Genomic DNA, 16,800 nt, shown 5'->3' with positions numbered 1-16,800 from the left:
CGTTCCGCATCGGAGTCCCGGTGAGTCTGGGCTGAGGGCCGGGCTGAGTGGGGCAGAAGCGAGGAGGGGCGCCGGGACACGTTGTCGGTGTCCGCCCCCCCCCCAGTGGCGCGAGCTCGCGCCTGTTGCCAGTGCAAAGCCACGAGGGCTTCAAGAGCGGCCCCAGTTGGCAGTGGGTCGCCCCAACGTGTGTGAGCCCAGAGAAGCTCAGAGGGGCCATATTTTGTTTAAGAGCCTGTTTGGCTCCAGAGAGGCTCCCCGCCCGCAGTTGTGATTAAGAGCCCTGCGAGGCTCCAATGACTGGGGCATGTGTTATGCCAGAGCCTGTGTGGCTCCAACGCCCCACAGCTGTTTCAGAGCCTGTGTGGCTCCAACCTTTTGCGCAGTTTTGTTCTAGGGCCAGTGAGGGCCCCGGCGCAGTTCTGAGTCTCCAGCTGCCCAGCAATTAGTGGGCAGCTGCACCGTTTAGGCGCAAGATGGAGAGTGAATCCCTGAGAGGGATAGAGATGGCACAGAGGTGCCCGGCCAGTCACAGCTGCGCAGCACTTAGTGCCAGCTGCAGCGTTTAGGCCCTTGTGAGTGTTCCCAGGTGCCCAGCAAGTAGTGGGCACCTGCTACATTTAGGCCCCTGACATTGAGACTCAGGGCGTTCTAGCCCCAACAAGGCCAGTTGGCCTAGGGACTGCCACAGGTGGTGGCTTATGTGAGGTCTTGCGCAATTGTATGGTTATTTGCACCTCTGAATGTGATTTCTTGCATCATGTTTTATTCCGGCACCTCTGAATGTTTTTAGACATCATGTGACTTTTGCGCTACTGTATTATTCTGGTACCTCTGAATGTATCTTTATTGCATCATATGCTTTATTCTTAACACCGCTGAATGTGTAGGTTCATGCATTATGTGTTTTTCTTTACTACTCCTCTGAATGTATATTTATGCATCATGGGTAATGTGTCCTTTCTTAGACCCCTAAATGCTGTGTGATACTTAGGTGGTTGTTCTTTTTAGTACAGGTGGTCCTAGTGAGGTCCTGGTCCCCGGCGTGACATTCACCTAAGGTGGTTAGGGTTGCGTAGGAGGTACTTACCTGTTCCCCGTAGTTACTGGATGTGATCTATAACTGTTACTTTGTGTTACAGTGAAGTTTATATACTTTTATCCTAATTTCTGACAAGTATTTCTATATCTGCAAAGTGTTGATTCTGACAGTGGCCCATGTGGCCCTGTCTTGTAAATTATCCCTTGTGAATATTGCCGTGCCAGTTGGCACAATGTACATGTGTGATTTCTATCTGATATGTTTTGACAATACAAAAGTTATTTTAATATAATCTTGTGTGGAGTCTCTTTTGTGGTGTGCCTAGTATGTTGTCGCTGTTGTACGCTGGCGCAAATGCTTTACACATCGCCTCCGAGTTTAGCCTAGACTGCTCGTGCCAAGCTACCTAGAGGGTGAGCAGGGTTTATCTTGGCGTGTGACTTCCTTGCCCTGACTAGAATGGTGGTTTCTGCCTGGCTTTGGCGTCAGCCTTAGCCTACCAGAAATAGCCGGTTCTAACAATCCCCTACACAGATGGTTGAAATTCTGATTTCTTTTAAATCATTAGCCATTTCTTTCTTTTACTACATTGTTGTATTATACATGTAGGGTCCGATTCACAGAACTAACCTAAGACAAAATCCTAAACGTACTACTTTAGGTATTCACAGTAGTTAGGATTTTGTCTTAAGTTTGTCTTAAGACAAAATAAAGACAGACTTAAGACAGACTTAAGACAAACTTAAGACAGACTTAAGACAGACTTAAGACTGACTTAAGACTGACTTAAGACAGACTTAGGACTGACTTAAGACAGACTTAAGACAGACATAAGTTGGGATTTTGTCTTAAGTTTGTCTTAAGTCTGTCTTAAGACTGTCTTAAGTCTGTCTTAAGTCTGTCTTAAGTCTATCTTAAGTATGTCTTAAGACAAATTTAAGACAAAATCCTAACTTTTGTGAATACCAAAAGTAGTAAGTTTAGGATTTTGTCTTAAGTTAGTTCTGTGAATCGGCCCCGTAATTTTTTCACTTTCATGTTGTGTTAGTACTGTTAACACATTTTACAGCCATTTCCTCTTTAAAAAACCTGTTAACTTTGAGTTATAGTAAATGGGCATAAAACCAAGATTTCCGGTTGAAGCATGTTTTTATATTTATTTTGTATTGATTCAGCTAATTTAATGCAATCTTAACCATGCCTGCCCCCCCAATTTACCCTAGTTAACAATCCCTATTTTCACCCTTAGATTTAGAGTGATGGGTTTTCCTTTTTTCAACCTATTTGCTTCTCATATGCACCAACAAACATGTTCTTAAACAGGTTTCACACTTCTAATTCAGTACAGATTCCGATTTCATAGATTTTTCTGTTTCACAAGAAATAAATGGGATATATTCCACGTAAAAAAAATATAATTTAAGGATATGATTTAATGCAAATCCTGTTGGAAGAAGTGGCAGAGGTATTGAGGGTAATTGAATCTGAAACAGAATTTTATAATCATTTATACATTTGATCTGTTAAGCAGAAGAGTCTTCTGGAAAGTCCTTGATTCTCCTAACAGTCCATGCTTCAGAAAGGTGATTGGAGGTAGTGCAGAGGCAGGCAATCAAAGAATTTCCTCATGAAAGGCTTTCAAATTGATGGCAACTTATTTTTGGGCCTCCTGGAAATCCGTGTCATTAAAAAGACACTTGTGTGGCATCTTGCTGGGTCTCCCATGACTTTATGTCTTCAAATGGCAGAGAGACCAGAATTCCGCCACCTGCCGACTTCAATTTCAAGCACATATTTGATGCACTGATCTCCATCCATTGGCTTCACAGACATAGTATTTTGGTTCTCAAGGCACTCCTTTGCTGACTAAGAAATATAACAACTACTCTCCCATATTTCCTTTTTTCACTTCCAAACTTCTACAACTCCCTCTCTTCAGGGAGACATGGACTGGAGAAAAGACCTTCAACATGCTGTCTCTCAGGGACCCTGGACCTCAAAGGAACTTCCACAAGACCAGGGCACAAGTCCTAAAAAAATAGGTGGAGGGACTAACCAAGTCAGGCAGCATGCAAGCGACATCATGACACGTGCTATCAAAGCACATGACGTCATTATTCATAACATTTCATGTGGCATCACAGGAAGTGACCTCATTGGAAGTGATGATCTGATATGTGTATGTTATAACATATGCCAAGTGAAAATGCAATAAAATATGTTTTTAAAAAAGTTGTCTCCTGCAAAGCATATCATGTAACATGGAGATCACAGATTTTTATTTTATGTAGAGAGGTAAGTGGATTACTGCTTTGACCACACAGATCCTTTTGTTACTTGCAGTGAATACATTGCAATCCTTCCAGTAGACCACAGTGAGCTATGAAGGGATTTGACTCCTACACCTTGTAACCCTGACTGTCTCATGTAACACATCTTGTACATTAAATTACATACATATGATTTATTTGGAATGGATAATGTGTATGTTATGTAAAGCGCTCTGACACTCTGCTTTGGGATGAGTAGCGCTATAGTAGAAATAAAATAGTGCTATTTAGCTTGTTATTTGTTTAAATAGTGAGATAGACCAACTCATCTGACATTCTTAAAGTGCTTGCACTTAAATACAACAAAGTAAAAAGCAGGCAGCTCTTAAGTGCCTGTGAAGAGATAACAAGCAGTGTGCTTTTGTTTCCTCGCCGCTGCCTTTGCATTTGTGAGGTTCCAGGATGCCTCCAGTCCCATACTTGATCAAAAGGAAATCTGCTGGCCCCTTAACCTCAGTCTTTATCGTTGCTCAGCTGGAGGTGAAAAAAAAAACCTTGCTGCATGCACTTTGCTGCTGGGAATCGAAAGCAGACATTGTGCAGGAGCTGATGAACGTGTCCTGGTGTCTCAAAATTACACAGGGACAAGTTCAACATATTTCTGTGGGGCCCAACTTCTTAGCAGGGTGTACGGTTTTCACCCTGTGAAAATAGTGAGTGGATGCCATGCACCAGCGTGTACCCCTGACTTGTGCCCTGCTAAAGACCACAAAGAAGTGGGATTTTGTACATAATCTCTCCCCCACTTTGCTCGGCATTCCATCCATCTCAGGCCATCACATTCTCAGTGACGAGAAGTCACATTGGTGTTGTGCATTGTGATTTACAAGAGTTCAACATTTCTTAGTAATAATACCAGGACAGCGAATTGATCCTTTAACCTATAAAGCATGAGAAACCTGCACAAATGGCTTTGTAAAGACTTACAGATCTAAGACTATTTCAGTTGGAATCAAATTTATATTTTTTGTAAAGATCATGTACACAATCGCAATAATGAACTTTTTATTAAATATTTTCAGTCTTCTGCTGCAATACATCTTTACATACATAGCCTTTGGTTTGATGTTGTGGAATAATGAGTAGTTAATCATACCCCAACTCATCAAATTGTTACCCAATTTGTATTAATTCGGGTGAAAAGGTTTATCCCTACATATTTCCACCTACATTGCTAATATATGTCAACATAAGTAATGGTGAACTGTAATGCAGCTCATGAACTAAAGCCACCACCACAAAAAGTGAAGAACAGGTTAGAGAGTTGAAAGATTGCAATGCTGTTTCTTGATAAAATGAGAGCAGCTTGATTATATCTTGTAGCCAGTAAACATAAATGGAATTTTGTGGCAACGATAATAATTGATTTTCCTATCTTACATATTGTCCTTCCATATGAAAACAATTTCAAAGTCAATGTGCTCTTTGATATAAAATGCTGTTACAATACTTCTCTTGTGCCTGCAAACAGCAACTTTGTATCTGTAGTCAAATACACCTAAAACCAATGTGTTATATAAAAAGAACGTGAAAGTCCAATAAAAAGTATGCTTTATACATCATATGCGTCAATAATACAAAACAAATATTTAAGTCATTAATTTCAGTTCTTTGGTTATAAGAATTTGCCTTTTCTTTACTCTAAGACACCCTCTTCCTTCCTGTAGCTTAGTGGATCACTTGCCTTCTATCTAAACGCTGTAAGTCATTGGATCTGTTATTCAATGTACACACATCCCTCTAACAAGATCAGAGTAGCACTGTTTCTTTTTCTGTAAGTGAAGACATCTTTGAGAAGCTTCTGTGGGAAATCCGTGAGTGCATCACCTCCTCACTCAAAGCGTGTTCCAGCCTTGATAATATGTTCATCTTAAATTTCTTGAAATCCTGACCCATAAATACGTAAAGTATTGGATTCATGCAGCTGTTGGCTGTTGCAACAGCAGTTGCAATGGGGATCCCAATGCTCAATGCAGAATGCGAAATACTGGCATGCTTAATTTCCATAATATTAAATATATGATAAGGAGTCCAGCAGATGAAAAATGCCACAATGATTGTTAGAATAATTTTGAATGGTCTCCTAGACTTTGAAAGTTTGTTTCTTCTTAGTCTGAGTACAATTGTAATGTAACTACCAGTAATGATGATCACGGGAATAAGGTACCCACAGATGAATCTTGTATATACCACAGCCGTATGTCTCATTTCCTGTAGACCGTTGCTCCTAATAGATAGGGAAAAGTTACTGAAGCACAGGGTTTTATCCTTTTGATATTTAACATCACGGAAGAAAAGTGATGGTGAACTCAAAAAGAAGCTAATTGCCCAAGCAACCAGGCAGACGAAATATGCTAACCTGGGGCTGCGATGGTTTTGCGACCAAACAGGGAAGATCACTGAGATGCAGCGATCAAGACTAATGATGGTTAACAAGAGCACGCTGGTAAACATATTCAAAATCATCACAAAAGAGTTTAACTTACATAAGGCCACTCCAAATATCCAATGGAAATTCATGGCTGTATATACAATAGTTAGCGGGAGGAAGAACGTGAATAGGAAGTCGGCAATGGCCAGATTGAGAAGCCAAATTGTGTTGACAGATTTTTTCATCTTGAACCCTATGATGCCGATGACCAAGCTGTTTCCGAGGACCCCCAAAATGCAGACAACACTGTAGATCACAACGGTAAATATCTGTATAGCAATCTTGTGCTTGCTTGTTGACTGCTGCGGTTCATCATCAATATCAGGAAAGGTAGGATATTCAGTGTCATTGTATGTAATTTGATAAGATGAGTTTTCATATTCATCAGTATACGCAGCTTCATCATTGTAGTCAAATGTGAATAAAGTTCTGCTGTGCCCATGCATTATCTGCAAAAAAAGAAGTACATTTTTTCAAAATACGAATTATATAGGACTTTCACAGTACATATCCTTAATAAAACATGAATTTTTAAAAAAGCAGCTCAATGTGTTTCATTATGCTCATACATTGTGGTTTGGTCTGGCTTATTTATCACATATCAATGATATAATATGCTCATATTCCTCTCTAAACCACCTACCGCACATATGGAAGAGGCTTGGGCAGCCATACAATCCATACACACACTGAAGGTGCTGCAGAGGCCATGGCTGAAAAATTTAGCTTAGTACTGGACAGACCAGTCTGGAAAAACGGAGGACCATGGTCCCAGCTCTGGATAATTTCTGTTAGATTCAACAATCTCCTTTCTCCTGTCTCCTCTAAGCTGCATTATCCTCCTCTGCAGCTCTGACTGGTGTGATCTGTTCAATGGAGGCAATAGCCTTAGCCTCCCTATGGGCTCAAGAAACAGAGAGCTTTCCTGAGGTATTATCACATGACTGGAGTCAAATCCCAGACCCATGCAGCTCAGCTTATGTCAGGGTCTAGAGGTACCAAGAACGTCTATATTTTCTTCTAGCCCCCCACATCAATCTTCCACTCTGGGTTTAAACAGACATCACTGTACCAAGCTTTAGGGCGACGTCATTTGCGTGATATGCTAAGACAAAGCAGGAGCAGTATGCAAAGATCTCTGTGGGCCCAGCATTTTTCAGAGGAAAATAATAATGATCAGATGCCTCTGGTGGTTAATGCACTGAAGAGAGAGATCAGTGACTTGTCTAGTCACAATGTTGCCTCATCTTAAATAAAGTAGCATTGAGCGTTAATGTTCCTGCTGCAAAGCATAAGGCGTCACATGCCCATCACAGATTTCTATTTTGTATAGATAGGTAGGCGGGTTACTACTTTTGTCACAGAGGTCCTGTTGTTACTTGTCGTTAATAAGTTGCAATCCTTCTGATATAGCACAATGAGCTATAAACCTGCAAAAAGAGCTGCAAACAAACTGCAAGGCACAGGGTTAGAACCTCATGTTTTTTTCCAATTTTCGTTAGTACAAGCTTTCTAGAAGGATGCGTTTGGGTAGTAATACATTCTTATCACAATGAAACCCTTTTGTAAGTTTTAAATCTTGAGTTTATGAGGCAGATTTACTGGGGAAAAGTTTTGTTTTGGAATCTACTTTTTAAAACAAATTCTGATTTGCAGTTGAAAGTTGCTCTAAAGTACGGCAAAATAGTGCCATGCGATACTTTATCCTACTTTATCTCAAAGATTTTGGTGCTAATCCCTATCTACTAACATTGATAGAAAGGGACTTGCATCAATAAACTTTGCCTCCTTGAAGAAAGCATAACTTTAGATAAAAGTTTTATTTTATCCAAACTTTCCACATGCAAAGTTGGAAAAATGTTCAACTTTTGTAAAGCACAGTATTTTGTATTAGAAGGGTACACTTCCACTTCAACAGCACCATATCGTAGTGCATATGGTGCTGATGTGATCAATCCCCTTCATGCAACATGCACAGGAACTTTTGTTACTGCGCTGTACTGCAAAGAAACATAGTAAATTCTCCCCTTGGTTTCTCCAGAGCAGACATCTTTTTTCTTTTTGTTTATTTAATTGAGCAGAATTAAAACTTACAATGAGTAACTTTAACTGAGTCTCATTAGGCATAGTGCTATCTCCTGAGGCGGAAGCCGGGAGAGTTAGTCGCCGCATGTTTTTTTTAAACCTGTTGTAATTTTTAAAATTGGAAACTCTGTACAACCTACCTTCTCCTCACTGCACCATACCCCTCACAGCCGACTAGGCAGTTACGGGGAGCAAGCCGCCATCTTGGGGGAAGTTCCGGGTTGCTGGTGCAGTTGCTTGGCCCCTCCCGCCATTGCTCACCAGCACATAAGTCGCGCTGACAGCCATGCGCGCTCATTAGACATAGTGCTATCGCCTGAGGCGGAAGCCGGGAGAGTTAGTCGCCGCATATTTTTTTAAACCTGTTGTAATTATTAAATTTGTAAACTCTGCACAACCAACCTTCTCCTCACTGTACCATACTCCTCACAGCCTACTAGGCGCTGTTACGGGGAGCAAGCCGCCATCTTGGGGTAAGTTCTGGGTTGCCGGTGCAGTTGCTTGACCCATCCCGCCCTCACTCACCAGCACATAAGTTGTGCTGAAAGCCACGCGCGCTCATTAGACATAGTGCTATCTCCGGTGCAGTTGCTTGGCCACTCCCGCCTTCTTTAGCATATAATGACCATCCCTTCCCGGCCGCGCCTAAGGCAAACCTGTCTGCGCCCGTCTGCGCCTGTCCGCGGCCGCTGGGGCCTGGGGCCACAACCCCTGCATCATTTATCAGCCCTTTTAGGAGTTATAGGGCCAGATGTAGGAGGCCATTTACCGGCCGGTAACGCCGATTTCGGCCGTTACCGACCGGTAAATGGGTTTTTGGGATGTAGGGGCATCATTTTACAGATTCGGTAAATTTACTGAATCGGTAAATTTACCGAATCTGTAAAATACCAAGGGCCAGATGTAGGTAATTCATATTTACCGACTCTTAAATACCGAATTTTACCGATCAGGTATTTAAGAGTCGGTAAATATGAAGGGGGGAGATGTAGGTATTACAGATTCTGTAAATACCGAATCTTTAAGATTCGGTATTTACCAAATCTGTAAATACCGAATCGGTATTGCCCATTGATTCCTATGGGCCTTGAAGCCCATAGGAATCAATGGGCAATACCGATTCTGTAATTACAGAATCGGTAAATACCGAATTTGGCAAGGGTGCAGGGGGTGTCACTTTGGCACCCTCTGGCACCCCAAAAATAGGCATGTGCGCCATGTGGCACACAGGCATGCCCTAAGGGAATGTCTGTCTGTCACATGGCTAGGTGTGCATGCACACATGTGCATGCACACCTGAATTCGGTATTTTAACACCCAATTGGATTGTGTGTTAAAATACCGAATTTGTAGGGCCTTTGGGACTCAGAAGAGTCCCACCTACATCTGGAAAGTACCGAATCGGTAAAAATACTGATTCGGTATTTTACAGATTCTGTAAATTTACCGAATCGGTAAATATACAGAATCTGTAAAATCTAGCCCCTACATACCAATTCTTACATACCGCTCGGTAACGGCCGAAAATACCGATTTTCGGCCGTTACCGACCGACCTACATCTGGCCCTAAATCGGTAATTTTACCAATTCGGTAAATCCAAGATGTAGGTAGCACTGTCTACAGTGCTACAGGCCTTCAGAATTCGGTATTTTACCACACAATCCTATTGTGTGGTAAAATACCGAATTCAGGTGTGCATGCACATCTGTGCATGCACACCTATGCCATGTGACAGAGATACATGCCCTTAGGGCATGTCTGTGTGCCACATGGCGCACATGCCTGTATTTGGGGTGCTAGAGGGTGTCAAAGTGACACCTCCTGCACCCTTGCTGGAATCGGTATTTACCGAATCGGTAAATACCGATTCGGTATTGCCCATTGATTCCTATGGGCTTTAATGCCCATAGGAATCAATGGGCATTACCGAATCGGTATTTACAGAATCGGTAAATACCGAATCTTAACGATTCGGTATTTACAGATTCTGAAATACCTACACCCCCCCCTCTATTTTACCACTTCTTAAATACCGAATCAGTAAAATTCGGTATTTAAGAAGTGGTAAAATAGAATTACCTACATCTAGCCCATAGTTCCAACTTTCTCCTCAAATTAAGAACAACAGTAAAGGCCACATGCCATCACTCCTGGCACCCACTAGACTTGCCTAACATCTGCTCCCAATGTAAAATTCAGCTCACCTCAATTCACCATGAAAAAGAAAGGCTCAAACTTAAAATGTTTCTCCTGAATTGCAGGTCACTCCCGACTCCCCAAGCATCGCATTGAAATCGCTTTGCTTCTAGAGGAACTCTCTCCAGACGCCCTTTTCTTAACAGAAACTTGGTTAACCACCGACTCTAAACCTGATCTGGTGCAAGCACTTCCTCAAGGGTATCAAATCACATGGAAAGACCGCTCTCATGGAAAGAGGGGTAGCCTGGCAAATATCCGTAGAGATTGTTACATCTGCCGCTGCTCCTCTGACTTAATCCCAGACTGCGAAAGTCTGTCCTTCTCTATTGATTTCTCCCCCAACAACAGTTTTTCTGGAATACTTATTTACCGCCCTCCCGGAACCTTAAAACAGTTCCACAATACCTAAATCTCCATTGCAGCCGACCTAGCCACAACCCCCTCTAATTACACTCTGTTAGGAGACTTTAACATCCATTTTGATGATAGCTCAGACCACACGGCATCAGAACTGATAGCTAGTCTTTCTGCTTTACAATTGGAACAATTTGTCCTTTCCCCCACTCATGCCAAAGGTCACCTTTTTGACCATGTTTTTAGTAATTGCATTGACCATAAGATGGGTTCGCCTGTCCCCCTCCCATGGACGATCCCCCTTATTTGGAACACCCATAACCTCCCCCCCTCAAATCCTATTTCACAAAAATCTCGCAACTGGTCGAAACTTCCCCTAGACGACTGGATTGCAGCCCTAGAGACCTCCAGAACCCCAATAAATCAGGACCCCATATCAGCCAACAATAATTATAATATTTGGATTTAAAATTTACTGGACTCCACACTCCCCTTACGTTGCACTAACTCGAAACAACACTCAAAAACTGCCTCATGGTACTCCTCGGGACTTTGGGAGATGAAACGTCAGTGCAAAAAATTGGAAAGGAGGTGGCGATTACATTATTCCCCAGTAGACAAAATCATATATAGGGAAGCGATAAGATCTTATAAAAACGAGATCAAAACTGTACAACCTGCCTTCTATACAGGAAAAATCACTGAGCCCACCTCCAAGCCAAAAGAAATATATCAGATTGTAAAAAGCCTCACTAAGTTCCCCCAAAATCCGCCATCCAACCACAACATACAATCTCGCTGCAATGACCTGGCGGAATTCTTTTTCCAAACAATTCAACAAATCTACAGTTCTTTTCCCGCCACTGATATTGACCTTTATCCTGACTGTACATCCCTGTCCCCTTCAGAACTCATCCGGCACTTTCCAAACACCCTTGATAACCTTCCTCTTCTGGACTCAAAGATGCTTAGTCTCATAATGCTCCAAGTAAATTCCGGTTCCCCTTGTAACCCAGCACCCCCCTGCACCCTAGTTGCTGCTATTCACAGCATTCTCCCTACCATCCTTGACTTCCTTAATGCCTCCATATCGTCAGGGATTGTCCCTCCCCTGTGGAAACAAGCGATGGTACGAGCACTCCTTAAAAAATCAATCCTGGACGCCAACAACCCCAGTAACTATCGTCCCATCTCCCTGCTACCCTGGATGAGCAAAATCCTCGAGAAACATGTCAATAAACATCTGACGGAGTTCCTCGAGAGTAACCATCTGCTCGACCATTCCCAGACGGGCTTCCGCCCCAAACATGGGACGGAGACCGCTCTGATTGCGGTAACAAAAGAAGCTAGGGGGATCTTGGATCGGGGGGGGGGATCGGTGGCAGTCATCCTCCTCGATCTCAGCGCCGCTTTCGATATGGTGAATCATGGAATTCTACTGCATCGACTCCTTAGTCTGGGAGTGTCAGGGACAGCTGTAACTTGGCTTAAATCCTTTTTGAGCGACCGGTCATTCCAGGTTTTTGAAGGCGACACCGTCTCCCTTAGCAAACCCCTGGGCTGTGGGGTACCGCCGGGCTCATCCCTGAGCCCTACGTTATTCAACGTATATATGAGCCCACTAGCTGAGGTTGTTCGTCCATATGGTATAAAGATCATCACATATGCTGACGACACTCAGCTAGTGGTATCCCTCAATCAGCTAGAAAGCCAACTAGCACAGGTCAATATGAGGGGCTGCCTAGAAGCAGTCAACAACTGGATGACTGCCTCATGTCTCAAACTTAATGGAGACAAAACGGAGTTGATGCTCCTCGGTAGCTCCATCTCTCCCACGATCAACTCAATCTGGCCCCCCTGTCTCGGTTTTCCTCCAATGCCCAAAGACACTATAAAAAGCCTCGGCATCTGGCTGGATAAATCTCTCAGCTTTAACAGTCAGGCAATCAAGTTATCAGCCACCTGCTTTGGCCTTCTCAAACTTCTTAGGAAGATTCTTCCCCTCTTGCCCTTTGAAGCCAGACAAATCGTGGTTCAAGGTTTGATCCAGTCCCGCCTTGATTTTGGCAACGCCCTCTACCTGGGAGCCCCGGAATATACTTTGCAAAAACTTCAGATAATACAAAACTGTGCCGCCCGAACGCTGCTTCAGCTCCCCCGCAGCCTCTCGGTAAAACCCAGCCTGAGAAGCCTGCATTGGCTCCCGGTGAGGGAAAGAATCAATTTTAAAACTCTTTGCATTTCCCATCAAGCCTTCTGGAAAACGGGCCCGGTCATTAACCATTCCCTAACCACTCCCTATCATCCCACTAAACAGCTTCGCTCTACTCATGCTTTCCTTGCCACAGTTCCTACAATTAAGAGATCAAGATCTGGAGGCCGTTAATTTTCTTATGATGCGGCCAAATTGTGGAACTCCCTTCCCCTTCACCCGAGATCCGACTCTAACTTACTTTCATTTCGTAAACAGTTAAAAACCTTTTTTTTTAAGAAGTCTCACTAAACTCTCGATGCTAGAAGTCTCACTAGAAAGCACTTTTTCTTTTTCTTTCTCTTTTTAGCGCTAGGACGCCTCAGGGCAGCTACTGAACTTTATAAATCCTCTTTTCATTTCATTTATTTCATTTCAACAATACAAGCAATTATTAATAATTTGTACAACTAAAATTCAATATATCATCTTAACTTATAGCTGAAATCCATTTCTCTCCTTTCTCATTGCCTATAGAAATATCCCCTGTACCTATCAAATAAGGTGCAAAGTGCAAATAATGAATAATAAAGTGCTGCACAGAACCATTTAACCATAATCAGCTTTTTAAATTAAATCTTTCTAAAGGGTGGGGACTAATCCCTCGCATTCTAAATACATAGAATAAAGTGCAGTGCATGGTAACATTTACGTAATAAAACACAATTCACCCGCTAACACACTTAACTCATCCCACTTTGATCTAAAACACTGAGCCTTTTATTTTCTATCTTGTCCTTAAATTTCCAAACTGCCAAGAATTTCCTAGTTGCCCCTACCCTTTTTGCATAAATTTCCTTGACATTTTTAGTACCCTGCATTTTTCTATACCAATCTAGGTAGGTTGGGATTTTCACTGTCCTCCAGTTCTGGAGGATCAAGGATCGAGCCACCAAAGCAGAAATGGCTATAATGCTTTCTCTCCTTTTGAGATTGGAGTATTCGATCTTTGCCTCACAAACCCAAACAATGCAATCTCTCGTTCTGGTTTTAGTGTTCTTCGTAGACTTTCAATGAAAGCAGAGAACACTTCTTCCCAAAACTGGGTTAAAGACAGACATGTAAAGAAAATATGTATCCAGCCCCCAGCCCCCTTTGTTGACAATGAAAACACTTGTCCTCTATCTATGGATACAGCTTATGTAAGGCCCTTTGTGTATAATAAGTAGTCCAGCGGGATAAAAAGGCCATTCTTTTAAAATTAGCAGCTCTTAATGATTTATTACCATGCAGTGAAATCTCCTGCCACTCTAGTTCTGAAAAAATACATTGAGTTTCTTGGGAGATTTTATATAGAAAACTTACTACAGGTCTCTCAATAATCTATACCAATTTCTGACACCCCTTAATTTAGCTTTATAAAGAGCTCACAATAGGGAGGCCGAAGCACTCGACGGAAAACAACATTTCTTCACAAATTGAGTAATTTGGAGAAAGCCCAAAAAATAAGAGTTGCAACTGGTTCCACATCTAGTCTGAATCTCCTGCCATTTTATGCATCTACCCCAACTACAAAATTACCTAATTCCTTAAAGCCTTTACTTTCCTAAAATCTTATCTGATTGTTTCTGATATAAAGGCCCAGGGCCCGCTTCACAGAACTAACTTAAGACAAACTCCTAAACTTACTGCCATTTTGGTATTCACAGAATGTACTTACCACTTTTGGAATTCACAGAACGCACTTACTACTTTTGGTATTCACAGAATGGATTTATGACTACTAACTTTACGTCCGCACTCGGGCCGGAATTCTGCACCCGAGCCGAAATCTCCGCTTTTGGGCCAGAATCTCCGCTTCTGGGGCCAGAATCTCTGTTTCCGGGCCGGAATTCCCAATTTTGGACCGGAATACCTCCATTTTGACCTGATGATCGTTTCACGTGCCTACCATCCCCCACCATGCTCCAGCTGAAGTCAATAAAACACTAACTGCAAGACCCGTACCACAAAACATATAAAAGCAGCACACATTGAAGGAACAGGTTTGGCCACAGAGAGTTTGTGTTTTCATTCGCTGTACATCACCACAGGAAAATCGAACAAATGAGGAGGAAGAATAACTTTACTACTGAGGAGACCACCATGGTTATGGAGTTCATAGTGAGGCACCACAAACGCCTATATGGTCTCCCACCTTACTGCACCTGCGGTTCACAGAAGGCATCTCTATGGCAGCATTTAGCCACTGCTGTCACAGCATTGGGTTGGAGAGTTGCACAGTCTGGGACATCAGGAAGAAGTGGCAGGACGAAAAACAGAAGGTGAAGGAGAAGTACTCCAGGGTCGAGTTGAACAGGATACTCCCTGCCCCACACTCTGGACCCCACCTCCGTCTCACCTCACTAGAGGAGGATATCCTCATCATAATCCACCCCCACAAGCTCAATGGACTGCCTGTGAGTGATGTCTGCAACGTGGTATCAGGTAAATGGGATTATATAAGAATAAGTATATGAAAGAATTGTCTGTGTTGCACTGCCATTGTGAGTAAGGAAGTTGTCCAAAGTGTATATAAAAATATAGACAGTCAGAGACTCATGGGTTACCCTCTGTATGTTGCACCACCAGTCCCAGAATCCTTTGTATTAGAAATGGCAAATCCCTCTCCCACTTTTTAAAACATGGGCCTAGTACTGCTAAGTAGCAATTGACAAAGTGCTCTTTCCACTTATCCAGATCCGGCTGGGTCAGTCACAAACGTAAGGGGGTAGGGGTTGCGGAGAATAGGAAAATTAACTGACAACTGAATTGGGAAAATACAAGGGGCAGATTTACAAGGACTGGTTCATCCCTGCATATTAGCAGGGACGCGCCAGTACCGATGCAACATGCAATTCTACCCTTGTGCCACCACGTATGCTTCCCAGTTGCAGCGCACCGTGACGCAGGGATAGACAGATGCATGTCACATCTGATGGCGTAAGGGCGGTGCTTTGCTGGAGTCGTGTCGCAAGTACAACGCAACTCCAGCAATGTCCAGAGACCGCCCATACCTAGCATGCTGTGCCACTCCTTACATCTGCTTCAAGCAGGCTTAAGGTTTCGTCGCAGCGGCCTCTAAAAAGTGACTCATTGAAATCTTGTAGATTTAACTGTGTCACTTGTACAAGGCTTTTTTCGATGGAATGCCCAACCTGCATACATTAAACCTGATGCAGGTTTAATGTGGTGCAGGACTTTACGACGTGATGCGTCTCCCTAGATGTGTCACATTGTAAAAAAGTTGCACAGAAGTGACACAACAGTGGTGTAAATGTATGGCAAGATGCTAGTAAATCTGCCCCAAATTGTCCAAAAAGTAACTCACCCTTTTCCAGCTAAAATCACAAAGCAGAAGGTGAGAGAATCCTCAGATCAAAATATGTCATCCACATTTTCTGTTGTTCATTTCCCACCCTGCCAGCCATTACATCCCCAACACCAGTACATTCCCAACGCCCCACTGCTCCTACCTGCACCAGCTGCGACAGTACTTCACACCACTGTTAGCATGCAGAACATATGGGGAAATGCCTGACAAGTTCCACATGTACATTTCCCATTTGGATACTTTTCTCTCTTCTCACCTATTGACCCATTCAGCTAGAGCACAGACAACTGCAGTAGCAGAGGTGCCTGCATCTTCTGGGAGGAAACAACTTCATCCAGAGCAACACTTAACACACTCACTAACTGGTAAGCCAAACTGGTCAGCAGATGGTCAAAATGCATACAGGAGACAACAGAGGGACATATAGTGCCTGAATATGAAAGGTAACCAGAGATGAAAAACTAGCTTAATAACTATTGGAGTTGTCAATGGACATTCACCTTTAGCAAATGACATTTGTGAATAGCGAAAGACAAAATATAATATGTTTTGGCTTATAATACCTTTGTAATTGGGGAACATAACATTCCCAAACCTGGGAACTCAATCCTGAAATCGAGTGCCACAAGTCAAAAGGGGGTCCCCACTATATTGTAATTGTTTCTGTAGACCTAATCAACAAATATGACAATGATGAACAAGAAGTGAGATACTATTGTCAGGAGTATTGACAATGCATCCACTGTCCAGCTTATAATCTTTTCACTATACAATAAATCCCCCAGCCCACCCA

The 16,800-nt window shown here is 42.7% G+C and overlaps 1 protein-coding gene across 3 annotated transcripts in view; it reads right to left on the bottom strand.

Annotated features, from left to right (window-relative positions):
- Positions 1–2,457: 2,457 nt before the first annotated feature.
- The window catches only part of CMKLR1 (chemerin chemokine-like receptor 1), a 363,562-nt gene continuing 349,219 nt past the window's right edge, over positions 2,458–16,800 (bottom strand). For all 3 annotated transcript variants that reach the window (XM_078667413.1, XM_078667414.1, XM_078667415.1), the window contains one exon: positions 2,458–6,252. In XM_078667413.1, the coding sequence (XP_078523539.1) occupies positions 5,122–6,249 (1,128 nt within the window). In that variant the 5' untranslated portion in view covers positions 6,250–6,252 and the 3' untranslated portion in view covers positions 2,458–5,121. The remainder of the gene's footprint in view (positions 6,253–16,800) is intronic.

This window comes from Lissotriton helveticus, chromosome 11 (assembly GCF_964261635.1).
Source record: "Lissotriton helveticus chromosome 11, aLisHel1.1, whole genome shotgun sequence".
Taxonomy (NCBI): Eukaryota; Metazoa; Chordata; class Amphibia; order Caudata; family Salamandridae; genus Lissotriton; species Lissotriton helveticus.
The sequence above is the reverse complement of the archived record's forward strand: the minus strand, read 5'-3'. Positions and strand labels throughout refer to the sequence as shown.